At 39.8% G+C, this 26,171-nt stretch overlaps 2 protein-coding genes across 2 annotated transcripts in view; one reads left to right on the plus strand and one right to left on the minus strand.

Annotated features, from left to right (window-relative positions):
• The first annotated feature begins 156 nt into the window (after positions 1-156).
• On the plus strand, positions 157-18,658 carry Tox4 (TOX high mobility group box family member 4). Its single transcript, XM_047541390.1, has 9 exons — positions 157-246; positions 454-522; positions 6,946-7,188; positions 8,420-8,680; positions 9,026-9,256; positions 13,256-13,336; positions 13,665-14,408; positions 15,664-15,827; positions 17,034-18,658. Exons 1-9 carry the CDS (start codon positions 241-243, stop codon positions 17,092-17,094), a joined length of 1,860 nt encoding a protein of 619 aa, XP_047397346.1. The 5' UTR covers positions 157-240; the 3' UTR covers positions 17,095-18,658.
• Positions 18,340-26,171, minus strand: part of Mettl3 (methyltransferase 3, N6-adenosine-methyltransferase complex catalytic subunit) — a 14,056-nt gene continuing 6,224 nt past the window's right edge. The window contains exons 2-11 of the mRNA XM_047541391.1: positions 23,668-23,885; positions 23,177-23,581; positions 22,078-22,253; positions 21,161-21,377; positions 20,772-20,959; positions 20,084-20,122; positions 19,793-19,901; positions 19,622-19,687; positions 19,349-19,461; positions 18,340-18,571 (exon numbers count right to left, since the gene is read on the minus strand). Of these exons, the coding sequence (XP_047397347.1) occupies positions 18,460-18,571; positions 19,349-19,461; positions 19,622-19,687; positions 19,793-19,901; positions 20,084-20,122; positions 20,772-20,959; positions 21,161-21,377; positions 22,078-22,253; positions 23,177-23,581; positions 23,668-23,885 (1,643 nt within the window). The 3' untranslated portion in view covers positions 18,340-18,459. The remainder of the gene's footprint in view (positions 18,572-19,348; positions 19,462-19,621; positions 19,688-19,792; positions 19,902-20,083; positions 20,123-20,771; positions 20,960-21,160; positions 21,378-22,077; positions 22,254-23,176; positions 23,582-23,667; positions 23,886-26,171) is intronic.

The following is a 26,171-nucleotide window of genomic DNA, read 5'->3' on the forward strand; positions in this document are numbered from 1 at the left end:
GATCCGGAATACCCGACACCGCCTCTAGGGACTCCTCTAGCCCTTTCTACATGCTATTATCCCACCAAGCTCTAGGGGGCGATAGCTAGCCTTTCCGCACGATTGGCGCCTGACTCGCTGCAGTCTCCTTCCAATCAGCGGAGTGCGACGCACGTCCTTGAGGAAGTGACGCATTCCGAGTCTAGTGGGGGCGGTGGGAGCGATGAGGGAATTTGAGACGGTGGTAGCGGTTGTGTGAAGATGGAGGTAGGAATCCGGGTGCTAAGAAGGCTGGCAAGAGAGCATGGTCGACTGGGTTGAAGCAGAGGCGGGAAGCCGGGCGGAGAGGCGGCTGACGGTAGCGGAAAGCGGGGTTTGGAGAGTGTTGTCAAAATGTCGGAGTCAGAATCCGTCGCTTCAAGCTAACTTCCTGCTCCCCCTAACTTATCCCCGCGGATCTCTTTTGGTTTCCAGTTTCCCGGAGGAAATGACAATTACCTGACGATCACAGGGCCCTCGCACCCTTTCCTGTCAGGGGCCGAGGTGAGCAAGAGCTGCTGACACTTAAGGAGGGTGGGGGGACTCTGAGGCAGTGGTGGGATAGGGTGGTGGGGAGGAGAGCGCGAAGGCCAGGGACTGGGGACTGTGATTGGTGCTTGGAGAAAAGTGGTAGCTGCTTCTAGAGCCTATGAGGACTCTAAGAGGGAAGGAAGACCTGCGGAAGTCCTGGGAAACTGCTGGCATCAGCAAACCAGGATGTTGAAAAGAGATAATCTATTTGAGGAGGAGAGTAATTCTGAGTTAGAAGACTTAGTGAAATTAGGAAGAAATAACTGCAGTAATCTTGAGGGATGACGGGGGGAAATTTTTTTTTTCAGTAGCTAAAGAAATTGGGGTAATGGGCTGGGGATATAGCTCAGTTGGTAGAGTGCTTGCCTCACAAGCACAAGGCCCTGGGTTCAAATCCCCAGCACCACAAAAACAAAACAAAACAAAGAAATTGGGGTAAGGGGAGGAGTTTACCTAACACGGACTAACTTTGAACATGTGTTCATTCTTAAACTCTGTTGAAGGAGTAATTTCTTCCTCTCAATTTTCTATTATAAAAGTAGTTCTTTTACTTACATGGTGCCAGCTTGTCTTGCTAAAAGACAACAGGAAAGGAAAATAGCTGCCAGAGGACATAAAAGGAGTTTAGCAGAACATGTGTTTGCCAGTGAAAACTTTGGGCAGATTACTTTACCTTCATGTCACAGTTTCCCTAGCTGTCAAATGGCTGTAATAAATAGTTTCTTCTGATGTTGTGAAGTAGAAGTAAGGGCTATGGTAAGGCTCTTAAGTGTTTCTGGAAAAGATTTGTTTGAAATATTGTCATACTATAATATGTGTCACTTATTATACATATATTGTATATAGATATATATGTATGTATATTTGAGTGAAAGAAAGGAGAAGTAGATTAGCCACTATGAGATTTAAATTTATGAGAATCAAGAAAGACTAGGCAAAACTAAATGCAAAAATAGTGCTACCTGTTGTGGAGAGGAATGGTTATAAAGATACCTTTTAGAGTGACAGAAATGTTCTGCATCTTTGTATAACAGGTATGTTTGACTGTCTATATATGTAGAAATTCAATGAGCTATACATTAACTTATGTATCCTACAGTAGTTACATCTCAATGAAATAAGTAATAATTTTAAAAGAGCAGGTGTTAGCAAAGAAGGTATACCAATTGTTACAGAATGCTTAATATAGGAAAGTTTTCTAATCTGAAGGAAATTTAGTCTTTGTTTAATTAGGTTGACTCTTATATGATTTGTGCTGTGAGCACTTTGGAGGAAATAAGTTATAAAGACGCTAGCCATTATGGCACATGCCTGTAATCCCAGCAACTCTGGAGACTGAGGCAGGAGGACTGAGACCAGCCAGGGCAACTTAGTGAGACCCTACCAAAATAAGACGTAAAAAAGACTGGGAGTGTACTTCAGTGGTCGAGCACCCCTGGATTCAATTCCAGTAAGGCAGAGGGGGCAGAAAGATTCATGAAGATACTCTCCTTAATTAAGAAAATAATTTATAATGTTGTAGGGTGCAGTGGTATATGCCTATAATCCCAGCGGAGTTCAAAGCCAGCCTCAACAACTTAGTAAGACCCCTGTCTCAAAATTAAAGTGGTGGGGGTGGTTCTGGGGTGTGGCTTAGTGGTTGAGTACCCCTGGGTTCAATTTCTGGTACCAAAAAGAGGGGAAAAAAGAGAAGAAGAAGAAGAAGAATTTATAATGTTAAAACAATTATTTCAGGCTGAATTGGTGACATTTTCACTATTGTATCAGGATTTTTGGTTTTGGGGTGTGTGTGTGTGTGTGTGTGTGTGTGTGTGTGCGCGCGCGCACACGTTTTGAAGGGGTGGAGACCCAACCCAGTGGCTCTTTACTTCTAAACTACATCCCAGTCCTTTTTATTTATTTATTATTTTGAGACAGGGCCTTGCTGAGTTGCTGAGGCTGGCCTCAAACTTGAAATCCTCTTGTCTCAGCTCCCAAATCTCTGGGATTACAGGCATGTACTACCACACTGGGCTGTATCAAATTTTAAAAGAATTTTTTTTTTTAGGGGGTTGTGCTGGGGATTCAACTGAGGGGCGCTTTACTACTGAGCTACATGTACAAGCCCCTCCCCTTTTGTTAAGATTTTTGAGATAGGATCTTGCCAAATTGTTAAGGGTCTCCCCAAATTGTTGAGGCTGCCCTTGAACTTGAAGTCCTTTCTGCATCAACCTCCTGAGTCACTGGAATTACACTTGTGTGCCACCAGGCCTGGCAGAACAATTCTTTTAATGACCCAGGATTACCAGTGTGGTGCCGAATAAATAGCATTTAGATTAAAATTTCTCTAAAATGAATATATACAAAAAAGCTATTTAAAGAAGTAATGTCAGGGCTGGGGTTATAGCTCAGTGATAGAGTGCTTGCTTACCATGAGTAAGGCACTGGGTTTCATCCTCAGAACTACATAAAAATAAATAAATAAAATAAAGGTATTGTATCCATCTACAACTAAAAAAAAATTTAAAAAGAAGTAATGCATAGGGGCTGGGGAGATAGCTCAGTCGGTAGAGTGCTTGCTTTGTAAGCACAAGGCCCTGGGTTCGATCCCCCGCACCCCCCCCAAAAAAAAAAAAAAAAGAAGTAATGCATAGATGAAGGTGAAACTCAATGGCAGAGCTTGTGCTTTGCATTTGGGAGTCTTCACTGTGGCAGGGTTCAATCCCTAGCCCTAAAACAAAAATGAATTTTTTTTTAGTTGTAGATGGACACATACCTTTATCTTATGTATTTATTTATTTATTTTTACATGATGTTGAGTTTCAAACCAAGTGCCTCATACATGCTTGGGCAAGTGCTCTACCATTGAGCCACAATCCCAGCCCCTAAAAATAAAATTTTTTTTAAATTTAAAAAGGAGGAAATGATGGATTATGTGTTTTGGTATGGCATAATGAGAAAAGGGAGGGAAATGGTACTTTTCAACTTTATAATCTTCCTTATAATCTGTAATTCCAAAACTGATCCCTCTCCAGAAGGATCCAGGAATTTAACAGATGAAAGGAAAGCTGAATGAGAAGGTAGCTGTATCTCTTTCCTGTTTTCTCCTATATTGTCCAAGCAGTTTATCTTCACTTAAATATTTGCTACAGTTCTAACTTGGTTTATTATTCCCAGTGAATCTATTATTCATTCATTGAATAGATTCATTGAAATAAATCATGGATTCTACCCCTAATTTTACAGATGTTACAGTAAAAGATTAATAAACCTTTGTTTTGTGTAATGTAGTTACCTTTCTGTGTTCTTGATATTTGCAATTATCTTACTATTATAATTAATGGAAGAAAACAAAAACAATAAAAAGCCACTATAAAAGCCAGGGATACATATAACAAGGCTGTTTCCATATGCCAAGGGATGGTGCTTGGAAAGAATGTCTTGTTGATCTGATGCAATGCAATTTTTCCATGTCTGGTGTAATCCAAGAAGTCAGGCTTGACAGTTTATGAGTACTAGTAGTCACTTATAGAACACTAGTTCCTTGTTTTGAATATGAATCTTGATCCTTCTGGAGTTTTCATTAGCAAATAGTATCATTGATTCATATCTTGGCAGAGATTCTTGTGTGTGTGTGTGTGTGTGTGTGTGTGTATGTTTATGTTTATGTTGCTGGGGATTGAACTCAGGGCCTTGTGCATGTGAGGCAGGCACTCTACCAACTGAGCTATATTCCCAGCCCCGAGATGCCTTTTTATTTGCTGTGGTAAGCAGAAAAGGATAGGCATCTTTTGCTTTACCAGAGAAGTCTGTGTCTCAACAAAACTGAAAATGATTCATTTATTAATCTTATACAGTAAAAATTTCCCTTGATTCTTTTTCCTGTCCCTCTTAAGTTTTTTTATTTGTTCGTGAGAATAGGATAAAAAAAATCTTTGCTTCTTCCTGAAAAATGCTCACGTGAATCTAAACTGAAATTTCAGAAAAAAAATCTTTAAGAACTTTCCCACAATAACAGGAATTATGAATTGTGTACTGAGGAAAAACTCAGTTCCTTTGGAAATGTTTCGTTTTTTCCATGAAGAACTGCCTGCTTAATCTGGAGCAGTGGCACATACCTGTAATCCCAGCTGAGGCAGGAGGATCACTAGTTCAAGGACAGCCTTAGCAACTTAGTGAGACCCTGTCTCAAAATAAAAAGGACTGGGGATGTAGTTCAGGGGTAAAGCACCCCTGGCTTCATTCCCCCGTACCAAATAACAACATGCTTGCCCCTAAATGCTGTATGCTAGTCTCATTGTATCCCACACAAATACCAAATGTTTATCGGACAAAGTAAAATAATGAGAAAATGTAGAAACAAAGCCTGAAACCATTTTTTTTGTCTTCTAGAAAACTTTTTATTCTTTTTGCCAATATGACTTAGAGAAATTGGATATTTTACAGGCATACTTTTTCCTTACTAATTTCTACTAACTGGAAGTATTCTTCCTAGCAATATTAAACAAAAATGATAATAGTGAGACCCTTTCTGTTTCTAGAAAGAATGGAATTCCTTAAAGAATTCATTGTTTGGACTGAGGATATAGCTCAGCGGGATAGCACTTGCCAAGCAAGTTTCTAAAATTCTAGTTACCTTTTTTTTTTTTTTTTTTTTTTTGCAGTGCTGAGGATTGAACCCAGGGCCTTGTGCATGCAAGGCAAGCACTCTTAACAACTGAGCTATATCCCCAGTCTCCTCTAGTTACCTATGTTAATTGATTGGGGCAGGTGGCAAATTAACTATTAGGATATTATCATTAAAATGGTGGGCTGGGGCTGGGGCCCAGTGGTACAGTGCTTGCCTGGTATGTGTGAGGCACTGGGTTCAATCCTTAGCACCACATAAAAAGATGAGCAAATAAAATCAAGTCATGCTGTCCATCTACAACTACAAAAACAAACAACAAAAAAAAAAAACAGTGGTTAGTGTTAAGTATGTAAGTATGTGTCGGGCAATGTGATGAGCTTTTATGCACTAAATCCCATTTTTTTCAACCTTATAAGGTCTTTCTGACACCAGTCTTTTGTTATTACTTATAATAATCTCTTGCTACATATCCTTCTATTTTTTAATGCCAAAAAAGAATCAGGCAGTATATCTTAAGTAAGACATTGCTGTTAGTTCTGTGTGGGGTGGCCCTATTCAGAATAAAAAGGGTAAATTATTGATCCATTTGGTCCAAGAGGAAGGGATTGGGTCTTTAGCCAGTGGAAGTTCCCCCCCACCCCTTCAGAAAGTTTTGATCAGACCAAGACTAGAAATGTGTTCTAGAACTGCTAAAAGAACCAGTTTGCCTTTTGGCTGTAGCAAGCTTTTTCTTCTTAATATTATTCATCCATATCTTAGCATCGTTGGGTTTTCCCCAAAATCCTGTACAAATGGGAACATTATTTTTTTTTAACATTATAATTTCTAGCTGAGGATGTAACTCCATGGTAGAGTACTTGCCTAGCATGTGCAAGGCCCTGGGTTCAGTCCCCAGTGCTGAAAAGAAATTATAATTTCTAAAATGGAGGAGAGGTAGATTTTACATGCAAAATAAGTTTCCCATGATAATATCAAGATTTGCATCAAAAGAACCTAAAACAACAAAGTATAATTGGTAGGTCAACAATTTCTGTGGTTTGACAATTAAGTGAAATAATTGTGAAATAACTAATTAATTAAATCTTTAGAAAGATTTCAAGCATCACAGTTAAACAGGTTATATATAAAGGCTGGTTCCTAACTAATGGGGCTGAAAGAATTATTCACTGGAGCCAGGCGTGGTGGTGCGCACCTGTAATCCTAGTGATTTGGGAACCTGAGACAGGAAGATCACGAGTTCAAACCCAGCCTTAGCAACTTAGCTGAGGCAACTAAGCAATTCAGCAAGATCCTGCCTCTAATAAATATTTTTAAAAGACCTAGGGAAGTGACTCAGTGGTTAAGTGCCCCTGGGTTCATTCCCCAATACCCCCCCCAAAAAAAACAGAATTATTCATGAGAACAATAGAAAATAATTCAGAACAACCAAGATGGTAAAGGTCAATAATAGATAAAAGAATTGGAAATTGTGGGCTGTGGATGTAGCTCAATGGTAGAGCACTTGCCTACCATGCACAAGGCCCTGGGTTAAATCCCCAACACCACAAAAAAAAAAAAAAAAAAAAGAGTAAACTGTGATTGATGTTGGCAGGCTCATGGCTCATATGTGTCATATGATCAAAGGCATGAGAAAGAAGAAAGGTATGTGTAAACATAGATAATGAAAATATGATGACAGCTAAAAAGAGGTATACTGAAAATCTCCAGAACCTTACCATGTTCTTCGGATAGCAATATGCAATTTTTCCTCTTCCTTCTAATTCTTTTTCCCTTTTTCCCCCCTACAGACATTCCATACACCAAGTCTGGGTGATGAGGAATTTGAAATCCCACCTATCTCCTTGGATTCTGATCCCTCGCTGGCTGTCTCAGATGTGGTTGGCCACTTTGATGACCTGGCAGACCCTTCCTCCTCACAGGATGGCAGTTTTTCAGCCCAGTATGGGGTCCAGACATTGGACATGCCTGTGGGCATGACCCATGGCTTGATGGAGCAGGGCGGGGGGCTCCTGAGTGGGGGCTTGACCATGGTAAGGGGCAAAACATCATCAGGCTCACTCAAGCTCATGGGCATGATGTTAAGGAAGACAAAAGTTACTCTATTCTCTGCTATAGTTGGGTATTACTTGGTTTTACTCTTGTCGCTAAAGGCTCAACAACAAAGACTTCATATCACCTGAATAAAAGAGATTTACTATCTGGGTCAATTTTACTTGAAAAATGATTTTAGATTATAAAATGTCTGATATCAACCTTTAAATGAAAATGATATGTTATGTTGGCCTTTATTATTAAAATGTATGGTTGTTGGCACATTGACAGATTTAGTAAAAAATGATCTGAACTTAATGTAATGTTAATTGTGGATTAGTATGTATTATAAGTGTTGGGTTTCCAGCACATTTCAACAGTCCATCTACACAGCCCTTTTTTTTTTTGGTACTGGGGACTGAACTTAGGGGTACTCAACCACTGAGCCACAACCCCAGCCCTATTTTGAATTTTTTTTTAGAGACAGGGTCTCACTGAGTTGCTTAGCACCTCACCATTGCTGTTGCTGAGGCTGGCTTTGAACCTGCAATCCTCCTGCCTCAGCCTTCTGAGCCACTGGGATTACTGGCATGTGCCACCACACCCAGTTCCAAACAGCTCTTAATATTGGCCTTATGTACTCTAATTGCCTGTGCTTTGCAACTTTAAATGCCATTATTTTAGCTGGACATGGTGGTACATGCCTGTAATCCCAGTGACTTGGGACGCTGAGGAAGGAGGATCACAAGTTCAAGGCTGGCCTCAGCAATTTAGTGAGACCCAAGTAAACAAGGAAGACCTTGTCTCAAACTAAAAAAAAAAAAAAAAAAAAAAAGGCTGGGGATGTAACTAGTGGTACAATACCGCTAAGTTCAATACCGAGTACCAAAAAATAAATTTAAAAAAAAGTTTTCTTGATCCTATGTGTCGTCACTACCCACAGATTACAGAATAAATACTTGTTCTTTAAGGTAACTTGTTCAAGATTAAGACTTCTCTGATTATTTTTAGTTATTTTAGAATAGGCCTTTGAATGCATTGAATGGATTTGCTAATCTCTGTACATTTTTAAATGGTTAATTTTTTTTTTAGGTAGACAGATTATTTGATGTTTTGTAGAGTTTAAATGATGATACAGTCTGGGTAAGCAGGGTATAAACTGTCCTGCATTCAGAGGGGAAGTGGTGTTTTTTATATTTAATATTTAATTAGTCCTTTTGCTTCTCTCAGGACTTGGACCATTCTATAGGAACTCAGTATAGTGCCAACCCACCTGTTACAATTGATGTACCAATGACAGACATGACCTCTGGCTTGATGGGGCATAGCCAGTTGACCACCATTGATCAGTCAGAACTGAGTTCTCAACTTGGTTTGAGCTTGGGGGGGGGCACCATCTTGCCACCTGCCCAGTCACCTGAGGATCGTCTTTCAACCACCCCTTCACCTACTAGTTCACTTCATGAGGATGGTGTTGAGGATTTCCGGAGGGTGAGGCATTCCCTGCCAAAATTAATTTTGACATGATATTCTAGGACAAAACTCATGGCATAAAGATCCTAATCAGTATTCTTTGCTCCTAGTCTGCCATCTCTGTTCTCTTCTGGGTTATTGGGTCCCACCTCTTAATTTCCAGTTTATAATGCTTCTCTCAATCCCTATTTTTATTAGTTCTCATATATTTTACTCATGACTTTTAAACATATTGCTTCTACTTTTAGCATAAATTGCATACAGTAGCTAGTTTCCCTCACATAAAAATCCTTTTCTTACAGTTCTCAGACAATAGTATTTGATTTCTTCCATCTTAACAATTTTCTCTTTTCTCTCCTACAGCAACTTCCCAGTCAGAAGACAGTGGTAGTGGAAGCAGGGAAAAAGCAGAAGGCCCCAAAGAAGAGAAAAAAGAAAGATCCTAATGAACCTCAGAAACCAGTTTCAGCATATGCTTTATTCTTTCGTGATACACAGGCTGCCATCAAGGGACAGAATCCTAATGCCACCTTTGGAGAGGTTTCAAAAATTGTGGCTTCCATGTGGGACAGTCTTGGAGAGGAGCAAAAACAGGTGAGAAAAAAAGAAATATAGTGAATGTTCCAGAAGGTTTTAAGTTAAGATAAAACAAAGGTTTTCTTCCAACTTTTTTCTTTTTTCCTTTTTTTTTTTGGTGTGGTGGGTGTGTGTGTTAAGGGGAGAAAAAGTCTTACTAAGTTGCTGAGGCTGGCCTAGAACTTGCAATACTTCTCTCAGCCTTCTGAGTCACTGGGATTATAGAAATGTGCCACTGTGGCATTTTCATCTTTCTTATATGTCTTTATCTGTCAGCTCTTTGTTAATGGCATTCACATATCATCTTATGAGAAGTTATAGCTGTACACTGAATCCAGAAAACCCCATTGTATCTAAATGATTTATGTATGTACTTTGTGGTGCTGGGGATGAAACCCAGGAATTTGTACTTGTTAAGCCATACTCTACCACTGAGATACATCCCTAACCCCTAAAACCCATTTTAAAATTATCAGTAACAAGTAATATAAAAATATTCCATCTAAATGTCTATGATATAAATATTTGAAAGGCCATAACTTGCACCTATTGTTTTGCCTTTATTACATGTAAATTTCAAGTTATGTGACCACTGATTTGGTCTTTATTTTTTATCTACAGGGTTTGTCATATAATGCCCCTCTATAGATCACTCATTTGTACCTCAAAAATGCAAATTTCCTTTCAATTTCTCTTCACCCTTTCAATATACTTAGAAGTTGGTTTCCTTTTTCATCAATGGTACTGTTTCTTAGTGTTTTTTCGTTGTTCTTTTTAGATATACATGACAGTATAGTGTATTTTGACACTGTACATACATGGAGTATAACTTATTCTAATTAGGATCCCATTCTTGTGGTTGAGCATGATGTGCAGGTACACTGGTCATGTATTCATATATGAATATAGGACCATTGTGTCTGATTCATTCTTCTTATTGTTTTTATTTATTTATATTTTTGCAGTGCCACGGATTGAACCCAGGGCCTTATGCTTGCAAAGCAAGCACTCTACTGACTGAGCTGTCCCCCTGGCCCTTTCTTAGTGTTTTAAATTGGAACATAATCTTGCTTTGTGAAGCTTTAAATTATTATCTGAGTTTCCCTGATGAAGAACTTTCATCCAGCCTTTGAAATCATACTACTGCTGATCTGCACCGGATGTACTGTCCATGCCACACAATTATCTTTTGCATTTCATAGTGGAATCTGCATATCATCTTTCCCACCTTGAAGTGTCTGAATGCTCACACCAATAAACTTTATAGTACGCACATAGAGAAAAAATATTTTATCTAGACTGGGCATGGTGGCACATAGGTGTGATCCCAGCTACTTAAGGCAGGAGAATTGCAAGTTCGAGGCTAACCTTAGCAACTTAGCAACACCCTGTCTCAAAACAGAATTGATTTTTTAGTTGGGGGGATAGTGGGGATTGAGCCCAGGGGCTCTTTATCACTGAGCTATATCCCCAACCCTTTTTATTTATTTTTTTGAGACAGGGACTCCCTAAATTATATAGGGCCTCACTGAGTTGCTGAGTTTGGCCCCAAACTTGCAATCCTCCTGCCTCAGCCTCCTGAGTCACTAGGATCACAGGTGTATACCACTGCACCTGGCTTAAAATAAAAAAATTTTTAAAAGGACTAGGGATACAGCTTAGTGGTAAAGAGCCCCTGGTTTCACTCAAAATGGGGCCGGGGGGGCAGCTATCTTTCTATAACTGTAAAATAACTACCATTCCTCCCCCCACTCCACTCCCGACCTCACCCCCCCACCCCCCAGTAGTGGGGATTGAACCCAGGGGTACTTATCCACCCTGTAACATTCCCAGCCCTTTTAAAATTTTGTTCAGGGGTCACTAAGTTGCTGAGGCTGGCTTTGAACTTGTGATCCTCCTGCCTTCACTTCCCCGAGTTGCTGGAATTATAGGCATGCACACCATCACACCCATTTCCCCCTCCCCTTTTTTACTGAGTGGAGACTCATAAAGCTATTAAGTGGTACAGTTGAGACACAATCTAGATTCTTTTAACTCAAAATCATATGTGCTTTCTATTAATAATTTCTCATAATTCCTCATATCTCTTAACAGTGATATTTAGGTATTTAACATTTCTAAGCCTTTATTTCTTTTTTTCCAGTTTTTGAAATTATGTTATTTCTTAAAAAGTTGCATGCTGATCCTGAATCTAAAAGTTTGTATATAGAATCTCACTTAGGGTTTTCTCATTGGCCTAGTATAAACTTGAAAACTGTAGTTAATCTCCCTAAATTTAATCTGGATTAAAAAACAAACAAACAAAAAAAAAACAGAAAATGAAGCAGCAGCAGCCTGGTGCAGTGGTGTGCACCTGTACAGGATTCCTTGAATTTAGGTGTTTTTTTTTTTTGGTAAGACCCCCATCTCTTCAAAAAGAAAATTTATACTATAAAGATGATTATAATTTTAGTTGTCCCTAGACTCATAGGTCTTATATCAAAGCAAGTCTTTCTACTTAATATTTGAAACAAAAAGCTAAATTTATTGCAGATAATTTCTATTAGTTGTCTGTTGCTGCTCAACGAATCACCACAAATTTAATGGCTTAAGACAGCAGCCATTTATTTCTTATGGTTCTTTGGATTGATCCGTTTTTCTGCTATTATTGCCTGAGCTCAATGCTGTGGTTTCTTCCCCTCCCCAGTATTGGAGATTGAACCCAGGGTACTTTACAACTTAGCTACATTCTCAGTTCTTTTTATTTTGAGAGTGTCTCACTGAGTTGCCCAACTTGTCCTCCTGCGCAGCCTCCAAGTAACTGGGATTACAGGCATGTGCCACTGTGCCTGGCTCATCACTGATTGTAATCAAATGATAGTTGAGGACTGGGGATGTAGCTTAACAGTTGAATGCTAATTTAGCCTGCATGAGGCTGAGTTCAAACCCCAGTACCAGGAATGGCAGGGGGGAAGCTGGTATGGCTGCCCAGGATGACTTTGTCCCATAACTGACATAGTTAGTGCTACCTATTGGCTAGGATGTTGGTTCTCTTTCCTGTGGCCTTTCTCCCAGTAGGCTAGCCTAGCTTATTTACAGTACAGCAGACTAAAGAGTTAACATTCCAAGAATGGGAAAACAGGTGCCTCAGAGTCTCTTAAATCTCAGTGTCACTTCAGAGACATTGTAATGATCAGTCACAGAGCTAGTCCAGATTTAAAGGAAGGGGAAACATGCTTTAGTTTTGGGGGTTTTTTTGTTGTCATTGTTTTGGTTTTTTGTTTTGGTACCAGGGATTGAACCCAGGAGCACTCAACTACTGAGCCACGTCCCCAGCTTTTTTTGTTTTACTTCGAAACAGCCTAAGGGCTCACTAAGTTGCCAAGGCTAGCTTTGAACTTGGAATCCTCCTGCCTCAGCCTCTGGAATCACTAGCATTACAGTCATGCACCACTATGCCCAGCTATGCTTTAGCTAGCTTTTGAGAAAGGCAATGCTGATTGGGAGGAATTCTTATGGCCATCTTGCCAAGCAATTTACCACATTCTGAAAGGTTAGGGACAGACTCAGGCTAAGTAAAGTACTACTGATCTTAGAGTTTGGGGGCCAGGGTGAGTTTTTTTTTTTTTTTTTTTTTTAATATATTTTTTTTTAGTTGTCAATGGACCTTTACTTTATTTGTTTATATGTGGTGCTGAGAATCGAACCCAGTGCCTCACACATGCTAGGCAAGCACTCTACCACTGAACTACAATCCCAGCCCCAGGGTGAGTTTTTTGTTGTTACAGAAGTGAGCATGCATTAATGTTCACTTGAGAGGTTATTGTGGCAAGACTCTTGTTGATGCTTGACTTTCAGAGGCATGCTCAATGGAGTGAGTCTTATCATGGAGGCTGTCTCCGTAGTTCTCAGAAGTGTTTTCACTGAAAGGAGTTGTGATCAGACAAATGAACTGTCATTCATTCACTGATGAATAATTTCGAATCATCAGTCATTTCTAAGAGGATGGGAATTTTATAAACAATTTCTCTTTTGCAGGTATACAAGAGGAAAACTGAAGCTGCCAAGAAAGAGTATCTGAAGGCTCTGGCTGCTTATAAAGACAACCAAGAGTGTCAGGTAAGAGAGTTAAGATAGATGGATATTTAAACCAGAAAGTTTTGTTTGTTCATTTGTTTTTAGCTGTTAGTGATTATAAGTAAATGCCAATACTAAGAGCTTCAAAAATATTTAATAGCTTTCCTATTATTTCATATCTAGAAACCTTGATAGTTTTTGAGTTTGTTATTTCTAGCACTTAAATTAGCAAATGCAGTACTGACAGCAGCTCCTTTAAAAAAAAAAAATGTATCTTTTCTCGAAAGGTTATTAGAATGGATGTGTCCTGCAGTAAAACATATATATCTCTCAATGACTTTTCTCTTTTTCTGTTTTGGTCTTCTTTTAGGCCACTGTAGAAACAGTAGAATTGGATCCAGTGCCACCATCACAGACTCCTTCACCACCTCCTGTGGCTACTGTTGACCCATCATCTCCAGCACCAGCTTCAACAGAGACCCCTGCCCTGTCGCCTTGCATTGTTGTTAACTCCACTCTTTCATCCTATGTGGCAAACCAGGCATCTTCTGGGGCTGGGGGTCAGCCCAATATCACCAAGTTGATTATTACCAAACAGATGTTGCCCTCTTCTATTACCATGTCTCAAGGAGGGATGGTTACTGTAATCCCAGCCACAGTGGTGACCTCCCGGGGGCTTCAATTAGGTCAAACTAGTACAGCTACTATCCAACCCAGCCAACAAGCCCAGATTGTCACTCGGTCAGTGTTGCAGGCAGCAGCAGCAGCTGCTGCTTCTATGCAACTGCCTCCACCCCGTCTACAGCCCCCTCCATTACAACAGATGCCTCAGCCCCCAACTCAGCAGCAAGTTACCATTCTGCAGCAACCTCCTCCACTTCAGGCCATGCAACAGCCTCCACCTCAGAAAGTTCGAATCAATTTACAACAGCAGCCACCTCCTCTGCAAAGCAAGATTGTGCCTCCACCCACTCTGAAAATGCAGACTACCTTAGTCCCACCAGCTGTGGAAAGCAGTCCTGAGCGGCCTATAAACAGCAGTCCTGAGGCCCATACAGTAGAGGCAACCTCCCCTGAGACCATCTGTGAGATGATTACAGATGTAGTTCCTGAGGTAAGCCTGTTTCTGATCGTTTACTCTAGACTAGTGGAAATGTGTAAGAGCATTTACAAAAGTGGGCACTGCTGCTAGCATTTAATTCCTGACAACCTGTAGTATGAAACATTCTGCAGAATTAGTCATGTATAAGAAGGATCAATAAAATAAAATGTAAAACAAAAAAAGAGGAAGAAACATCCTGCAGACAGATGTCAGTTCCCTGTAGCAGTGAGTTATCCCACCCCAAAATCTTCTTTTTGGTAAAAAACATTAAGTCTTTCTGTTCTAGATCACGCCATAATTTAAGCAAAGATAACACTGTGATTCCATTAGAAAGAAAAAAGTTTAACCTATAGTTATTTTTCAGAGGTGTCTCCCCCCAAGGATCCTAAATTTTGGAGTTATAAATCCTTACATTTCTACTAGGTCTTAACTGCTTAGCTTAATGTTTTAAATATGTGGGGGCGGGGGGAGTAGGCTGAAGATATAACTCTGTGGTAGAGTGCTTGCCTTGCAAGAGCAAGGCCCTGGGTTCCATAAAGTCTCTAAAAGGGCTGGAGATGTAGTTTGATAGTAGAGCACTTGCCTAACATGTGAGGCCCTGGGTGTTTTGTTTTAATATTTTTTTTCCCAGTTGTGGATGGACACAATATCTCCATTTATTTTTTTATGTGGTGCTGAGGATTGAACCCAGCAAGGCAAGTGCTGTACCACTGAGATATAGCCCAGCTTGAGGCCCTGGGTATAAAAAAAAGTTAGGGGTTGGGGGGAAGGTCTGGTTTGAGACTCTGCTCTGGTTCTACAATTAAACAATCTTTTTTTTTTTTTTTTTTAAGTCACATCCTGCCAACAAGAAACTCTGGATCTCCAAATTCCCTTTTTCTAATAGCACTATATTTTGTCTTCTCTTAGTCCTCCCCATTGAGTTGAGGCTGACTGAACCTGTACTCACATATTCACTTTTATACTTTCAGAGGAATATTATCCAAGTGTAAAACAAATTCAGTGATGAGTTAAGAGTAAAATTAAAGAGCACTAGCATATGCCCAGCCTTCCCATATTAAGGAGAATCTTCATGTGATTCTTTGCAAAGTTCTAAAGCTGGGCTATAAATGGGGAGACCACAAACTCACCTTTTTCTGGAACTTTACCCCTATGTGAAGAACATATGTTTCCCATTGGATCCCATTGGATCCTAGGGATAATTTGACTAACTAGCTGGTAGGCAAGTAGGAATCTGATTCATCTTGTTGCTATATTCTGGTCATAGGTTGAATCTCCTTCTCAGATGGATGTTGAGTTGGTGAGTGGATCTCCTGTGACACTCTCACCCCAACCTCGCTGTGTAAGGTCTGGTTGTGAGAACCCTCCCGTTGTGAGTAAGGACTGGGACAATGAATACTGCAGCAATGAGTGTGTGGTGAAACACTGCAGGTGAGTTTACAGTTCCTGTGGTGGGAAACATGGTAATATTGAGCATATTATCAGTATTATCCTACCTAATAAGACAGTAGGTTGCTGTATCTGATGAGAGGCTACTAAAAAAGTGTCCTTGCTTTAGAAGAGTTTAAAATTTAGGGCTGATGATGTTGCTCAGTTGTAAAGTATTTACCTACCATGTAAGAGGCCCTAGATTCAATCCCCAGCACCCCAAAAAATTTGCCATTTCCCACACAGCCCAAGAAAACATAATTAGCAATTTGCACCTTGTAATTATCACATTCATGTACGTATGCTCATTAAAAATAGATGATGCAGCCAGGTGCGGTGGCGCACACCTATAATCTCAGCAGCTTGGGAGAATGAGGCAAGAGGATTTCAAGTTCAAAGTAAGCCAGCCTTAGCAAAAGCAAGGTGCTAAGCAACTCAGTGAGGCCCTGTCTCTAAATAAAATACAAAACCGGGCTGGGGATGTGACTCAGTAAAGTGCCCCTGAGTTCAGTCCCTAGTACCTTCCTGCAAAATAAGAGGATGCAGCTGGGTGCACAGTGGCACATGCCTATAATCCTAGCAACTCAAGAGGCTAAGGCAGGAGGATCACAGGTTAGAGCCAGCATCAGCACCTTAGCAAGACTGTCTCAAAATAAAAAATAAAAAGGGCTGGGGATGTGGCCCAGTGGTTAAGCACCCCTGGATTCAATTATCAGTACTAGTGGGGGAGGGGCTTAAAAATAAATAAAATGAAGAAAGATGAGACATTAAGCTGTTAGTAATTGTGAATTAATATCCACAATCCTTATTGCAAATCACCCACTTAGGGAATTGAAAATTAGGAATGGTAAGTGGAAAGTAGCACAACAAGGTGCTCAGTGTGGGGAATAAGAAGTTGTGAAGATTTTGTCTATCCCAATTACCTGTAGCCACAAAACAAAGCATTTGTATCTCAAGTTCTCTACAGTAGATTAGCATTGCTTCTACCTGACTTTAAAAAGTGTACTATCTCACCTCAATGCTGCAGGAAATTACCTGGGAACCTGTTTAAGAATGTTAAAATGGGGGGCTGGGGAGATAGCTCAGTCGGTAGAGTGCTTGCCTTGCAAGCACAAGGCCCTGGGTTCGATCCCCAGCACCCAAAAAAAATGTTAAAATGAACCTATCTAAACTGTAATTCTAAGTTTGTGGTATCTTTTTCTCTTTTAGGGATGTGTTCTTAGCCTGGGTAGCCTCCAGAAATTCAAACACTGTGGTGTTTGTGAAATAGTCTTTCCTGTTCTTCTCCAAGCCAGTGAAGATCTATCTGCTGGGAACAACTCCAAGAGTCTCTTTTTGAAACACAAGCTGGGCTTCTGGTAGTGCCTGATCTCAAGCTTTGATGGTCCTTCATGCTTTTTTCCCCTTTTCTTCCTTTAGCAGAGACCAAGTTATGGAGCAGGGCCACTGAGTTTGCTGTAATCTGGAATTGTTTCTTTCTTTTAACTATAAGCAGAAATATCAGGATAATAGCAGAGCAAAGGGCAAAAGGAGTATGGATAAGCAAATCATAGGGATGGTAGGGGTGGTGGTATGGGTCCTTAGAGGAAATTTGATGTAATTGTCATAGGACTTGCCTAAAATATAATTAAAATGATGGGAGAGTTACTCAGTCTTGATGCTAGGAGAAAACACCACTGTGTACATCCGTTTTTAAAAGATTGAGGGATTAGGGGAATAGCTCAGTGGTAGAGAGGTTCAGTCCTCAGCACCCCCCAAAAAAGGGGAGATGAGTAAGAGACGGCATTAATACTATATCATTACACTGCTTTGACAACAAAGGTTTTCATCACAGTAGGCACACTGGGCTGTAGGGAAAATGGCATCACCCAGGAGTTTATTTCTCTTTACAAATAACTTTTCTGCAGTCAACAGCCTTCTGACTCATAAGTTTGAATATAATAGGGAGAACTCTATACCCTTAAATTATTGTAAGAAGCTTCACCGAAGTCTTTTTTAAAAGTTCTATTATTGGATGAAATATCTTTTAAATGTTAGAACAGCAGCAGTGTTTTCACTTAAATACTATAGGCCAATTCTCTGTAAACTCTGGACACTTATTTAACCTAAGATGAGCTTACTTGATTTTTCTTGGAAATAACCTGCAGAATAATAGATGAGCAAAACTACGCAGTTATAACAGAATAAACAAAAGTTTAGAGCATTAATAGTCCTAGTGGGAATGGTCTTAAGTAAACTCAAATTTATTACCTTGAAAAGTGCTTTCCTAGAGAACTCCCTTCTTATTCAACCATGGTCATGGTTAGTACTATAATTACTAATCACTTTGATCCTATACAGACCTTGTTTTGTAATGATCAACATGTCCATGCTTTCCATGCATTCAGTTTGAACCCTTACAATCACCTAATGAAATAGATAACATTCCTATTTTACTTAGAAGAAATTATACTTGAGATGAGTTGTACAAGAACACACACTGTTAAGTGACGAAGCCACAATTTCACCTCAAAAATCCTAATTACAATACAAACCTTTATTTAAATAAGGGGAAAAGCTATTGTACAAATACCATTCTTCAGGTGTAGCCTGCAAAGTCATGGCTCTGGGTGCTTAACTCTGTAAGCAAATGCTTCTATAAATTCTTAGGTTTAGAGATAATACCATCTGGATACCTTTGTTTGAACCGTGCAACCACATCTGGGTCTAGTAGGTGGATCCCATCCAGCTGGTTTCCAAGGGTGATCCTGAAACATGTCAAAGAAAAATCCTGGAATTAAAGGGCTTTATTGTTAAAAGATGCAGATGTTTTATTAAGACTGCCTTTCATCCCATCTAATTTTCATGTCAGTTTATTTTAAAAGACCATAACATCAGAATAGCATATGGTAGTATGGTTAGGTATTAGCACAGATGCTGATATTAAAACAGGCTGGATGTGTATTATCAAAGGGTTACTAGCCAGGCGCTGTGGCACACACACATAATCCTGGTTCAGGGGACTGTGGCAGGAGGATCAAAGCCAGCCTCAGCAAAAAGTGAAGTGCTGACAACTCAGTGAGACCCTGTCTCTAAATAAAATACAAAGTAGGGCCAGGGATGTAGCTCAGCGCGGGTACCAAAAAAAAGTTACTAACTGATGCCTAGTCAAGCCTGCTTCACAAAGTTGCTATTGCCAGAGTATTCCTTTAGGTAAATAAAATGCGAACAGCATGTTTTTTAAAGGGGTAGAAGATATTAATACTGTTGACAGAGTGAATAGATACTTAGTAACCACCAGGGGGCAGGTTTAATACAGCACATAAGTGGAGACCCTTGAGAATAGTGCTTTGGGCCCTAGAACCTGTTGGGTTTCCAGTTAGTATTGTAGAATCCCATACAACAGCTTAAATACAAGCTTAAGCCACTTAAATCCTTTAAAGCCCATTTACAGGCTAGCAGAATATGAAATGAAGCTCAAATTAACTTCTGTCCTTCTTTATAAACAGTATGCCCTTGGGGACTAGCTTCTCCAGTCACCTTACCAGTTGGGTTGCACATTGTGTGGTCGTCCAAATAACTCAATCTTGCGAGTGCCAGGGGACAGTCTCTCAATCATGCCATAAATTTCATCTGGTTTATGACTAGTGGAACGAACCTAAAAAGTAAAGACACCAATAGCTACTTCTTAAGTTACCCAAGATTGCAATTCTAGCCCCATTTGTTTATGATCCCAAAGAGAAAAACTTTAGGATGAGAGTACACCTGACGTGAATAATGTAAATGTGAAAGATGTGGATACCTCAGGAAGCACATACCTCAGCTACAATCACATCACAATCCAGACCCTGGTTGAAGCCTTGAGGATTTCCTTTGACACCAACCTGCTCAAAACAGGATTACCTTATGAAATCACATCTTTGAAATTTTTCTCTATTAAAAAAAAAATATCAATTTCTCTTATTAAATAGGGCCCTACTGCTGCTTACCAAGCAGTGTTCCTTCCCATGGTTCAACCAGTGGCCTGTACGACCAGTTCGAATGATGCGCTGCAGTTGATTTGTCTTCACCCAGATAATTTCATCTACCCGTTCATAACTGTAGGGCATAAAAGAACTAGAGCTTTAACCAGACTTTCATAGTTTTGGGGACAGTATCATCTACAGAGGCAAGAAATCAAAGCAATATTCTGGGAAGAAGGGAACACAGTATCTCACAACATAGCAATTAAGTATTAATTTCTCTCAAAAAAACAAAAAGGCAACACAATTGCTACTTACCCCCAGAGGTTAAGACATTCTCTGCCCAACTCCATAGCCCTAAAAAGAAATAATGGTTAATCACTTGTATGCCCTGATTTTTCTCTCCCTTCAAAATACCTGATGCGTTAACATTAGAAATGTTTTTCTGGGGCTGGGGAGATAGCTCAGTCGGTAGAGTGCTTGCCTTGTAAGCACAAGGCTCTGGGTTCGATCCCCAGCACCCAAAAAAGAAAAAAAAACAGAAATGTTTTTCCCCCGCTGGGCATGGTGGGGCATGCCTATGTCAGCAACTTGCAAGGCTGAGGCAGAAGGACCACAACTTAGCAAGATCCTGTCTTGGATAATAAATAAAAGGGCTGGGAATGCAACACCTTTACACAGGTAAAACAACCTGTTCTGAGGGAGGAAAAAAAAAACAAAAAACTTTTCCCCAATAGATGTTCAGTGAACCACTACGTGCAAGACACCATCTGGGCAACAGGGTGTGGATGTAAGAATGAAAAAGTAAAACTTCTCATTGACATTACCTTTCTCAAGGTACAAATGCAAAGTTAAATATGATTCAAAGTGTATCGTTTGTTATAAACAAGTCATTAAAATTAGTCATATTTAATAGCAGGGTTAGGAAAATCACAAGATTTTATCACCTACCCAGTACTCGCCATACTACATCTGCCCATAACTACATATCTTTGAGCTGTATTACCTGCCTGTGACCCAGAGGAAAAGAAAGCCATCATCCTGCAGTACTGGTATGTTGAGCCTGCGCATCTCATCATCTGTCAGGGTCCCATAGGGCAGCTCCATGTGAATATCCCAGGGTGGGTCAGCCATCACAACTGCAAACTTGCCCAAGATGCTCACGTCCAGGTAACGGATATCACAACAGATCCACTGCATGAAGTGGCATTTGGTCATCTTCCATTTCTTTATATTCAAGGCCCTGTCCCTTTTCCATTTGATCTTTTACTCCCTTATATCTATCCCACTTCATCCCCAATCAACAAGTTGATGAATTATGCCCTCTTTCCTACATGTATGACTTACTCAGACATAAGTCCATTAAGTTGAAATGAGTTAGAAGCATGCAAATACCTGAGGTGGAAAGAGTCGATCTGCACTGGAGTCACCTCCAACACTCTGTGTAAGAGCAAGCTCCTGGCTTGGTGTATGGTCCTTGCTGCCAGGACCCTCTGGATCCACACAAGCATCAATTTCATAGTGAACATATTTACAGGTATCCATGTGGAAACATGTGTTAAGGAAAGAGCAATCACCTAAAGATTCATCAGTGTGTTTATTGATAATTCGTCTGGGGAAATAAAAAAGGGGAAATAATCAAGAATGGTACTCCAGAAGTAGAACCACAGTTGAAGTTCCAAATTGTACCAAATCTTCCTTTTTTTTTTTTTAAACCCTTCCCTAATTTTCTCTATTATTAGAGATTCCTCCAATAGAGGAGAGGCAGGTGACATAGAAATCCACAATTCAGGGCTGGAGATATAGCTCAGTTGGTGGAGTGCTTGCCTTGCAAGCACAAGGCCCTGGGTTCAATCTCCAGCACCGCAAAAAAAAAGAAAAAAGAAAAAAATCCACAATTCATACTAAAGAATAATTATAATTCCTCTCTGAGCAAAAACATGGCTTCCTTTTCTTCCTTTTCCTTCTACATGAAGGAATACAGTCCAGGAAGGATGTGGCTTGTTATAGAGCAGAATAAAACACTTGCTTAAGAACCTAGTTTCCTGTTTCTCCTATGACCATTCTCCTTTCAGAAACTAATTCTGTGGCTCAGAGACAGATGTCTTGCTAAAAAGGAGCACTGAAAGAATCTCCCATCTATTTGGGAGTACAGTCTGTATTTCCACACCATGCCACTTCTGAAAGTAATAACTTCAGAATCTGAACTTAAACCATGATAGGATTACTGACAAACCCAAAGACAAGGAATATGCTAAAAAGGAATGACTCCTTGTAGGAAACCCATCCCACCTCATTCCCTCCCAAGAGACCTGAAATGCAGCTTGCGACAAGGTCGATCAGCATCACTGGCTTTCATGCACTCTTCCTTGGTCCCATAGTCACAAAATTCTTGTACTTGGGCCCGACCTCGTGAACGAAACTTTTCAACAATGGATTGTTCCTTTGCTGTTGTAGTATTTAATAGTTCTAGGATCTCCTGACTGACCTATGACAGAAGCAGCCTTAGTCTTAAAAGAGGTCAAATCAGCTCTTAAAACACATCCATAAATTCTATTTGACACTGATGTCATATAAAGGATGAATGAGCTAATTATCTGGGAAAAGTTGAACTCTGGAATAAGAGATCTGTCATGGGTTCATTCCTTCCTCAAACCTGCATTTAGGATAGAATGAAACTACAAAAAGCCTGATTCCTACTGCAAGGCATTAAGCTAAACTTGCTTCCTCAAGGAAACAAAAACTTCTCAAAAAAACACTTCTACTTATTGGGTACTGAGTGAAGTGCTAAATACCGTACTGTTTATTCAATCTATTCAACAGTGCTATAAAGGAGGACACTGTGGTTATCCTCATGTTACAGATAAGAGGATTAAGGTTCAAGAGAAGCTAACCTGTTCAAACTCATACAACTAGATGTAGTAAACAGATGTGAACTCAAAATTGCTACACTGCTAATTTGCATTGTTTAATCAATTTCCATAATTGCTGGACAAATGAATATCATCCAATATTCATATATTTGGATTCCTTGTCTCTTGAACTGATGATTCAGATTCAATGATAGATTTTCTAAATCAGGGTTTAACATTGGCATTACTGACATTTTGTGCCAAGCAGTTCTTTGTTGTAGAGAGTTGTCCTACTACGCACTGCGGCATGTTTAGCAATATCACTGGCCTCAAACTACCAGAAGCCAGTAGCACAATCTCATGTTGTGATTACTACAATGTCTCCAAACATTGTCAATTATCTTTGGTAGGGGTGAGGATGGAGTAAAATCATCCTTAGTTGAAAACCACTACTCTAAACCCTCAATTCTAAGAACGAAACTTTCTGTAGGAGTAAATTCTGCTCACTCAAAGCTATAATTCAGAACATACTGTGAAAGCACTTTGACAAGACTCCTACCTTTTTGCTCTGTTGTTCCTTAGTAGACTGTTGGTTCAAAAGGCTTTCTATTTCCAGATCAACATCTGAGGCAGCATGTTTCCTTGATTTCTTGGCTGACTCCTTGGCTGGTTCTGATGCTGAAGAAGTCAGGCCAGAGGCTAAAGAGCTGGCAAAGGCAGCTACTGTAGTTGAGTCCTGTTCTGCACGCCGCTTCTGTCCTGCAATAGTCCCAGCTACCTCCCCAGGACCTTTCTTTTCTGCCACTGCAACCATCATGGCAGAGAGCTTGGAATGGTCAGCATAGGTTACAAGAGTGGGATGTGCATCATCTTGTAGGAGCCCACGCTTTACCTCGATTAACTCCTGAGCTGCAAACTTTTGTAGGAGGCTTTCCACCCCATCTTGAGTGGCAGGGGCATCTGGCTAGATAAGGAATGGAAAAGAGGGCAATAACACACTGACCATGAACAGAAAATAAGTGGTATATTCCAGTTGAATCAAGTCATTACCGTGGAGATAGCAAGACGAATGGATACAGCATCAGTGGGCAATGTTAAGGTCAGATCAGAGAGGTGATGAAGCAACTTCTTCTCCAACTCAGGGTCTGTAGCTAATTCAGGAACTGCTGAAGTTGTGCTTGGCTTAGGGCCACCAGCGGTGGGTGCAGTAGGCACTGGACTATCACTACGGAAGGTTGGGGATAATGCTGCCTCTGGATTCCGTAGATCTAAGTGTGAAGAAAAGTAAAAATGAAAAAGAATTATCATTGCCAGTCTATGCATTCTTCAGGAGTCAAATTCTCTACCATTCCCAGCATACACATCTTTCATGAAGAAAATTCTCAGACCAGTCTTAGTACTAGATTACCTTTCATATTCAATCATTCACTACTTTGTCAAAATAATACTGGATTTTTCTGGGAATCCCCTACACTTTCTCTGTTGAATAAGAACTGTTTTCCTAATTCTTTGCCCTTGCTATTCTTCTAGGGAAATAACTGGAGTTACTAATAATTGAGTGCTGGAGGGCACTGAGCTACATTCCTAGTCCTTTGTATTTTTTATTTTGAGAAAGGGTCTCACCAGCTTTCCCAGGCTAAACTTGAACTTGCAATCTTCCTGACAGCCTCCTGAGTCATTGGGATTACAGGTATGCTCTACTGTGCCAAGTTCCACAATCTAATTTTTTTTTTTCTTTTCTGAGACAGGTCTTACTAAATTGCTTAGGGTCTTCTAAATTGTCCAAGTTGACCTTGAACTTGTGATCCTCTTACCTCAACCTCCTGAGTCACTGGGATTAGAGGCATGTGCCACCATACCCAGCTCCATAACCTAAATTTTAAAAGTCAGAAATACTTTCAGCAATATAAACTGCTATCAGATTATTTTTTTCAGGTAGGGATTCTTAATTTTTAAATTTTTTTATGGATTTAACTGAATTTGGTAAAATTTAACTCACAGGTTCCAAAAATTGGAGCTGAACTACAACAAAACACTTTTCTAGAACAGTTACATTTTATAAAAAATAAGGTTAAAAGAAAAGTTGTACCCTATTTCAAAAACAAGACATCACAATTCAGTATCAGCTGCCAACTGTCAAGTAATTGATAGAACTTTCTTCACCTTGCTTATGATTCCTTTATGTTCTGCTGACTGGAACTTTTGCAAACAGAACTAAATTCCTTGTTTGTTTTGTCAAAGAGGAAGGGTCACAGAAGCGCTTTGAAGGTCTGGATGAGAAAAGAGTTTCAGAGTAACTGACCTAAGCTAAAAATATATGTAAGAAATGTAAGTGACAATTACTATTTAGCATACTTAACAGAGTATAAACAAAATTCCTGTACTGGACAGAATTATACTGGTGATTATTAGTCTCTTGTAATTCAGAAATCCTACAAGTCTAATAAATTTGAATTAAAATACTCCTATGGTAGAAGTATAGTAAAATAGTTATATTAGCATCAAACTCTGAGCTTGCCCCCCTCTTTTTTTTTTTTTTTTTTGGTGGTACGAGGCTCTTGAACTCATGATCCTCCAGCCTTGATCCCCTGAGTCAAGGGATTATAGGTGTGCACAGCTGTGCCTGGGCTTTAGATTTCTTCTCTCGAGATTTTACGTGTGTGTGTATGTGTGTACAAATATACTTTTTTTCTTTCATTCTTTATTTGGTGCCAGAGATTGAACCCAGGGGTACTTTACCACTGAGGTACATCCTAGTCCTATTTAAAAATTTTTTTATTTTGAGACATGGTCTAGCTAAGTTGCCCAGGCTGGCCTCAAACTTGCAATCCTCCTGCCTCAGCCTCCCAAGTCACTGGGATTACAGATAATATGCACCACAACACCTGGCTCTTGTGCACTATTAGTGGGAATATAAAATGGTATAGTTGCTATGGAAAACAGCATAGTGATTCCTCAAAATATTAAAAATGGAATTACCAATGGATTCAGCAATTCTACTTCTTCTGGATATCTACACAAAATTAAAGCAGGAACTTGAAAATTAAAGCAGAAACTTTGAACCAGGGCATGTGAAGAAATATTCTGAATATTGTGAATATTTCTTCATATGCCCTGGTTCAAAGTAGCATTGTTTACCATAGCCAAAACATCCACAGTTGAATGAACAAAATATGGTTTATAAAAGCTAGAAAAAAAAAAAAAAAAAAAAAAAAAGGATTTTAAAGTGTTCATTATAAAGAAATGGTAGCTAGTAGCTGGACACCCCCAGCAATTTAGTGAGAATCTGTCTCAAAATAAAAAATAAAGAATAGCAGGACATGCTGGCTTCTGACAGCCAGGGCAGCAGCCTACGGCTGACTCATTCTTCACTGTTCTAAGTGACCCTGGCTCCCAGACCCCAGTTTCTTTTTTCCTTTTTCAGTAGGGGGATTGAACTTTGCCACTGAGCCATATCCCCAGCCCTTTTTAATTTTTGAGATAGCGTCTCACTAAGGGCCTCATTAAGTTGCTGAGGCTGACCTCAAACTTGTAATTCTCCTGCCTCAGCCTCC

The sequence above is a fragment of the Sciurus carolinensis genome, chromosome 2, assembly GCF_902686445.1.
Source record: "Sciurus carolinensis chromosome 2, mSciCar1.2, whole genome shotgun sequence".
Lineage (NCBI taxonomy): Eukaryota > Metazoa > Chordata > Mammalia > Rodentia > Sciuridae > Sciurus > Sciurus carolinensis.